General features: G+C 26.9%; 1 protein-coding gene across 1 annotated transcript in view; it reads right to left on the minus strand.

Annotated features, from left to right (window-relative positions):
- Nucleotides 1-4879: 4879 nt before the first annotated feature.
- Nucleotides 4880-8786, minus strand: part of LOC111687262 (diacylglycerol kinase 1) — a 53699-nt gene continuing 49792 nt past the window's right edge. Inside the window, exons 15-18 of the mRNA XM_046954203.1 lie at nucleotides 8010-8165; nucleotides 7281-7509; nucleotides 7037-7218; nucleotides 4880-5147 (exon numbers count right to left, since the gene is read on the minus strand). Coding sequence (XP_046810159.1) covers nucleotides 5058-5147; nucleotides 7037-7218; nucleotides 7281-7509; nucleotides 8010-8165 — 657 coding nt within the window. The 3' untranslated portion in view covers nucleotides 4880-5057. The remainder of the gene's footprint in view (nucleotides 5148-7036; nucleotides 7219-7280; nucleotides 7510-8009; nucleotides 8166-8786) is intronic.

The raw sequence follows: 8786 nt of genomic DNA on the forward strand, positions 1-8786 counted from the left end.
TTTCGCGGTATGTCGTAAACTTTTTATTATTAATTTGTTTTTGCTTTAAAACATTTTATTTGAAAATTTTTTGTGACTTACTACGTTATAACGATACAACATAGATTGTGAATTGAACAAATATTTAAATTTTTGTATCTGACGGTCCACACTAGGAAACTTTTTTTTGAGAAACTTTTGATTTTGTGTTAGAGAGAAAAAGAAAGAATATCATTCATCTCTCTCGCGGTACGGAGTTTCCCGTTCTTGTTTTGTTATGTTAGACCTGGTTCACACTGGGAAACTTTTGTTGAGAAACTTTTGATTTTGTGTGTGAGAGAAAGAGATGATTGATATTTCTTTCTCTTTCTCTCACACATAAAAATCAAAAGTTTTCCAAAAAAAGTTTCCTAGTTTGAAACAGGTCTTTTTCTTTTCATTTGTACAACAACACGTAGTTTCTGAAACAAAAGTTTCTGTGAATTAGGAAAAAGTTTCTCAACAAAAGTTTTCTAGTGTGGACCAGGTTTATGAAAAACACTAACAAAAACTGAGTAGTTTTCATACAAAATTTTAAAAATTGTTTTCTTTTCTTCATTCTGTATAAATAATTTTAAAAATTTCTATATTTCTTATAATAATAAAAGTATTTTCTCAGAAACGTCTCAAGAATATCGAAAAAATGCAAGAATAATTTTTAAATTTGAAATTAAAATCTAAATAATTTTAAATTCCTCTTCAATTTTTACAAATATTTTCAAATTTGAAAAATCAAATGTAAATTTGTACAATTTAAATGAAATTTATACGACTCATTTTCGAAATTGAAATCAAGAGTTCGAATAAGTCACCGAATAGTTTCGGTATTATATACTATACTATAGTTTAAAGTGTAGACTTAAGTATAAACTAAACTTAAGACAAGACAATGGTCTAGACTATAACCAAGATTATAGACTAGATTAAGATAATTTGTAATCGATTCGAATGAGGAAGTTAGACCCCCCAAAAAAAACATTAAACTTTTGGAATGACTCATATGTTTGAGAATGATTTCTTTTAAATTTCAATATTCTAAGATAAAATTTTATAATGTTTATAAACCTACAAGCTTGTGTTTATTATATTTGAATATTAATTAATTGTTGTAATCATTTGTTTTAACTATATTTGTCTAATATTTACAATAAATATATGTTTTTTTCATTCAACTATAATTAATTTGTTAAAGCTGCACCATTTTCCTTGTTTTTGTGATATAAATATTTTTTTTATTTAATTTTACTTAATTATTTTCCTTATTTCTACAATATATGGAGTTAATATTCTCTTAAATTTAAGTTTATTATACATATATCAAATGTATATGTAATTATGCTATTAATTAAAGTATGATTTTTTTTCTAAAAAATATGTTTTTTTTTTAATAGTTAAAAAAGTTTAAATTTTTTTGTTATAATGAAAATATATGTTTAATAAGCCAGTTTGTTGGGGGTAAATAACTACCAGGAGTTAAAAATTTTTGCTAATAATATTGGCTACTGATTTTGATTAATATTTATAAAAATTTTCGTTATCATTACACAGGCCAACAAAATTGGAAAAGTCTAAACTTACAGATTGAAGACTATGGTAAGACTATAGGTAAGATTACAGACTAGACTATAAACTAGACAGTAAATTAGATTATAGACCAAATTACACACAAACTAAACATACATATATTAAACTAGAGCATGAACTATAGACAGACTAAAGACTGGACTATAGACTAGACTATAAACTAACATAGTATTTAGACTATGTATAGACTAGAATATAAAATAGACTAAAGACAATTCTACACTATAGAATAAACTAAAGTCTAGACTATGGTCTTTACTATAGACTAAATTATAGATTAAACCAAAGACTAGATTAGAATATAGACTAAAGTAAATACTAGACAATAAACTAAACAATAAACAAAAATATAGACTAAACTATATATTTGTTTAGATTATAGACTAACTTGTAGTTGACTAGAATAAAAGCATAGACTAAACTGTAGGCATTGACTAGAGTATAGAGTAGACTATATATTAGACTATAGAGTAGACCATAGACAAGACTATAGAGTAGACCATAGGCAAGACTGAACTGTAGACTAGAATATAGACTATACTTTAGACCAGAATTTATACTACACTGTATACTAGACTTTAAACTGGACTTTAGACTATACTATAAACTATACTATAGATTAGACTACAGACTAGCCTATTGAGTAGACTACAGATAAGACTATAGACTAGACTTTAGGCTATAGACTAAACTATACTTTTGTTTATATTATAGACTAACATGTAGGAAACTAGAATATAGACTAAACTATAGACATAGACTAGAATATAGAGTAGACTATATAATAGACCATATACTAGACTATAGATTGAACTATAGACTAGAATATAAACTATACTTTAGACCAGAATTTAGACTATAGACAACACTGTAGACTAGACTTTAAATTATACTTTAAACTAGACTTTAGACTATACTATAAACTAGACTACAGATTACATTATAGACAAGCCTATAGAGTAGACTATAGATAAGAGTATATACAAGACTAGATTTTAGACTAGACTGAAGACTGGACTATTGATTAGGCAATAGACTAGACTATAGACAGAACTATTGACTGGGCTATAGACTAAACTATAACCTAGACTATAGACGAGACCATAAACTAGACTATAGAATAGACCACAGACAGGACTATAGACTGAAGTATAGAATAAAATATAAACCAGACTTTAGACCAGACTTTAGACTATAGACTACACTGAAGACTAGACCATAAACTAGACTATAGACTAGACTATAGACTAGCCTATAGAGTAGACTATAGATAAAACTATAGAAAAGACTATAGACTCGACTATAGACTCGACTACAGACTAGACTTTAGACTAGACTGTAGACTAGACTATAGACTAGACTTTAGACTATACTATAAACTGAACTATTGACTGGACTATAGACTAAACTATAATCTAGACTATAGACTAGACTTTAGACTAGACTGTAGACTAGACTATAGACTAGACTATAGACTAGACTTTAGACTATACTATTAACTGAACTATTGACTGGACTATAGACTAAACTATAATCTAGACTATTCTAGTTTATATACTAGTCTATAGCCAGACTAAAGAATAAACTATAGACTAGACTATAATATAAACTAGACTACAGAATAGACTGTTGACTAAACTATAGATTTAATTATAGACTAGACTATCGACTAAAGCCTTGACTATAGACTAGACTATTGACTAGACTATAGACTAAATAGATTATAGACTAGATAGTAAATATAACTATAGACGATATCTTAAAACGCTTGATGTGATAGAAAAATTCTGATGTTAGATTGGAATTATGCGATGCTGATCCTTTAGATAAGTATAATTTAGTCTCTGGAAAAATAAATTTGTTGGTCTGTGTTATAATATTTTGCTAGGAATTTTAGCTGACTTAATGAAATAAAATATTTCGTTGCTCGAAAATTATTTACTAAATATTATTTAAAAATAGAAAATTCTAAAATTTAAAGTGTTCAGTGGTTGAGTTATTGAAAATATATATATTTATATATTTTTCAAATTTTATTCGAATTTCATTTATTTTTTTTGTTTGATAATTTTGACGGAGTATTTTGTTGTTTTTTCTTGCGAGACTTTCCCGCATAAAATACATAACTGTTTAAATTATTTTGTATATATGTGTGTATATATATATTTATTGTTGTGTATATGTATCGTATAAATATTTTTAAATATGTTAACTTTAGCTTTGCCTTATAATGTTTTTGTTTTTGTTTTATTTTTTCTATTCTTTTCTCTATATAAATCTAGATAATTTACATAAAAATTGTTAAAAATAAATTTCATGTTTGTTTTACATTCTTTTGTTTTTGGTCTCCTTTGGGTTACAATTTGTTTTTACTTTTTGTTTTTGGACACATTGTATAAAGTTTAGTTTTAAAACAGAAAAGAAAAGCTAATGAAATAAAAAATGCCTAAAAAGGATACTTATGCTATGTTGTTAGATCTTACAACGTTGGCAGTAAAATGTGCAGAAAATATCTAATAACAGTGTCAACGTAAAAATTTTGTCTTACAATATTGTCAGTAATGGTTTTTCTAACAACGTTGCAGAAATTGTAAGTTCGAACGATTGTTAGGCATTTTCTGAACATTTTACTTACAACGTTGTAAGATTTCACAACGGCTTTTAAAAATTTATATCTATTTGATCTACAACTAGTTCTAAAGCATTGGCATACTAACTGGTGCTAGAGGTTCTTCTTTAGAATCTTAGAAACTAGTCTAGAGAATGAGTTATAGATATAATATCCTCCTCATAAGACTCTGAAGTTCTAGAACTAGTTATTTTAAAACAAATTCTAGTTTTAACAAAATTTGTTTAAGTTTTTTTCGTTAAAATATTTGAAGTATCCTTTCATAAAACTATGTTATTATTATTATAAAATTTAAATACATTTTAAATTTATTTACTTTTTTTCTTAAATAAATTCTATACTAAAATGCTTTAGTTATTTTTAAATTTTTTTTGGAATTTTGTTTCGTTTACTAAAACTAAATAATTAGTATTTAATTGTAATAATTAGTGTTATAAATTAAATATCTTAAATATAATATCAACGACTAGTTTAAATAATTTCAATAAATTGTAATTGTTTAATTTTTGTTTTGCTTAAATTGTTCTAAATATTTTTGCTAAATTAAAGACTAAATACAAAAACAAAAAAAAAAAATCTTAACAAAATTAAATTTTTATAGTTTTAAATTAAATGATTTCAATTAACTTAAATTCTATTAAAATAAATAATAAATTTTTTTTAATAATATAAAGTGTTTTTTTTTTTAATAAATATTTATTTTGTAAAGCTATTTAATTTATTCTTTATTTTGGACGGTGGTTTCTGTATAATGTGTTGGTGTAGTAATTGTTGTTGTAAAATGTTCACGCCGCAATATGGAACTTGTTGAAACGCTGCGCCTAAATCAACTGCACAGCATGTTAAAGAAACCTTTTCCCTTTTCGGAGCGTGGTGCCATTAACATAGGAACTTGATTTTTATGTGTGACTTTGATCTGTAAGAAATACAAATATGTCATTATTGCTTTCTTTGAAAATATGTTGAAAAACTAAATAATAGTTGGAACATGAACTATAGGGTTTCAATAGTTGAAACGACTTTTTGCATTTAGTTAAAAGTCGACTTTTTGCATTTTATGCAAAGTTGATTTTTCGTCTTTTTTCATTTAGTTAAAAGTCGACTTAAATTTTTTTCGACTTTAGTATTTTATAAATAGTCGTGTTTTCGACTTCCTCTACTTTTTCCGACTTTTAGATAGTCGAGTTATCGACTTTTTTGAAAAAAAAAAAATAGTTGACTTCGACTTTTTTCGAGAAAAAGTCAATTGTTCGATTATTCGAAAGTCGATTTATAGAACCCTAATGAACTATTCCATTAACTGGTCAGTAGATTAGGCTGAAGTCAAGCCCATATACTAATTAATAGACAAGTCCATGGATTGATCTATCATCCATAGATTATATAATCATATACTAACTAATTGAGTCAATACACTAGTCAATAATCTAATCAATAGACCAGCCCATAAACAAGTAAATATGCTACCCAAAAGACAAGTCCATCATATAACCGGTAGACTAGTCCATATACTTATCCTTAGACGCATCAATAAACTAATCGTTACTTCATAGACAAATCAAAAGATTACTCCATAGACTAGCTAATGGATTAACCTAATTGGCCATAGATTAGCCAATAAACTGGTAGGTTGACTAGTCAATAGGCTAATCAATAAAATAATCAATGGACAAGTCAATAGACTATACAATAAACTTGTACGCATACTAATCAATAGTTTATTTAATAGATTAGTCAACTAACTAAAATGCCAATAGAATAATCAATGTAAAAGTCAGTAAACTATTCAATTAACTTTTTCATAGACTAATCAATAGATTATTATTTAGACTAGTCTATGGGCTAGCCAATATACTAATAATTGAACTAGTTAATATACTATACAATAACTAGCCAATAGACTAATCAACAGACCAGTTAATAAACTATTCAATAGACTTGTCAGTGGACTATTCAATAGACTAGTCAATAGACTAATAAATCACTAGCCAGGAGACCAGTTAATGGACTAGTCAATGGACTAATCTGGTCAATAAACTAGTGATATATTTGGACAGTAAACTATTTAGTTGACTACTCAATAAACAGGTTCTTAGATTAGTCATTAGGCTTTTCAATGAACTAGTCAATTGATTAGCAAATTGACTAGTTAATGGAAAAGTTCATAGACTAATCTAATACACTGATTACAATAACTAGCCAATAGACTAATCAACAGGCCAGTCAATAAACTATTCAATAGACTAGTCATTAGCCTAATTAATCACTAGCTAGGAGACTAGTTAATGGACTAATCAATAGATTTTTCAATAGACTAGTCAATGGACTAATCTGGTCAATAAACTAGTGATATATTAGGTAATAAACTAATTAGTTGACTAGTCAATAAACATGTTATTAAATTAGTCATTAGGCTTTTCAATTAACTAGTTAATTGACTAGCAAGTGAACTAGCCAATAGACAAGTACATAGACTAATCTATTAACTAACTGGTCTATAAACTAGTCAATAGACAGATCCTTAGATAAACCTAGCGATTACTTAACCCATATTGACTAGGCAAAAAACTAGTTAGTAGACTAGTCAGAAAACTAGTCATTAGGTTTTTAAATAAACTCGTCAATTGATTAGCTGATAGACTAGTTAATGGACTAATCAATAGACTAGTCAATGGAATAGTCCACAGACTAACCTCTTGACTAATATAATTTACTGGTTAATCTATTGAGTAGACTAGTCAATTTGACTAAGACTAGCCAATGGATTAGACAAATTCTTAGATAACCCAATATACAATAACATACCGTGCAAGGTTGTTGCATCCAAGGTTCACCATCGATTTGCATGGGAAATGTTTTGCGAGTTTTTATAATCACTTCACTACACTGAGCCAAACGACGGCCTGACGCTCGTAAACCCGTACGCACCTGACCCATGTGTAAACAATTTTCAAGGCCTATAACTTCAATTAAACGATCGCCAAAATCTGTAAAAAATAGAAAACAAACATTAAACAAAATTTTTCTAAAAATTTCAAAACAAACTTACCTTGTGTAGCGACCGATAAATCTACCGAATTAAAACTAGTGGCTGATAGTTCCTTATCAGAGGATTTTAACTTTTTACCCTTACGAAAGGGACCCGCACTTTTGCGTATACGTTTTTGCGATAAATGCTCACCCCATAAGTTTGAACCGCCATGGGTATAAGGAATGTTGAGTAGAGCCACACCTTGTAAATGTGGTCCATTGACTAAATCTAAAGAAACGCCATCACACTGTAAAAAAAGAAAATAAATTAATTGTATATAGTCAAATTGTTATTAATAACTAGACACAAACACACAACTACAACATTGTTATGTTATCAAAATGTTATGCAAAATCAGGCATAAACAGATTCCAATAACGCACACTTAACGCTCTATATAATTCAATTTACATTTTAACTATATATTTTTAAGGCTTAATAGGGTGCCACCAATTTTAAGAGAAACCGCAAAAACATATTAAAATTTTATTTAAGCACACATTAATAGATTAAGAACGAAAGCTATTAAGAATAGTCCAAAATAAAACTAGAAATAAAAAATATTTTATTAAGACTTTTTGGCACTTCCCTAATAAATTTTATAATATTTCTAAAATATATCTCTGCTATTTTTTTTAGCGCTTAAGTGTGTGTTTATCAGTGTATTGAAACGTTCATACATATTTTGTTGAAAATTTGAATTTATATTTTGTGTAAAAAAATGCTTCGACACGTTTTCATACTTACAACAATTTCTATATGTTCGTGTAGATTTTTGCAAGATGCGGCAAATGTTTCCGATGTTGCATATTCAAAATACCAAAGTTTATTTTTCATGCGACTATTAAATTTATGCGGATTCTTTTCACGTTCCAAATGAAATTTAACACAAATTGCGGCATCCTTAAAATATACAAAAACAAAAAGAAAAAAATTATGAAAAATTCATACATATACAATTTAAATAATAACTGTAAATAAAGTTGAGAAAATATAATGCTTAGGTAGTAGTAGTAGGAAGAGACGAAAAAAAAAACTTTTGCTTTTAAATCTATTTCTAATAGATAATAAAAACAATTTTATATAAAATATTATTCATTTGATCCCAAAAGTGTGTTTAAAACATGTTACAAATAATAGAAAAAATTATGTTTACAAATGTTCCTTGCTTTTACCTAATTTAGAAAATAAGTTAATAATCATTTCGTTGTAAATTTACTGGTAAATTATGTACGTATAAACTTTTTATACTATAAAGTTGTAAATTTCTAGATTTACAATTTGTAAATATGTTATGAATACCTCATAGCAATTTGGTAATAATTTATTGAAATATATGTAGTAAAAATAATGTTATTACTTTTGAAAATTCCATAGATAGATAGATAGATCGATCGATAGATAGATAGGTAGATAGATTGGTAGATAGATAGATAGATAGATAGATAGATAGATAGATAGATAGATAGATAGATAGATAGATAGATAGATAGATAGGTAGATAGATAGATAGATAGATAGATA

This window comes from Lucilia cuprina, chromosome 6 (assembly GCF_022045245.1).
Source record: "Lucilia cuprina isolate Lc7/37 chromosome 6, ASM2204524v1, whole genome shotgun sequence".
In the NCBI taxonomy this organism is placed as follows: Eukaryota; Metazoa; Arthropoda; class Insecta; order Diptera; family Calliphoridae; genus Lucilia; species Lucilia cuprina.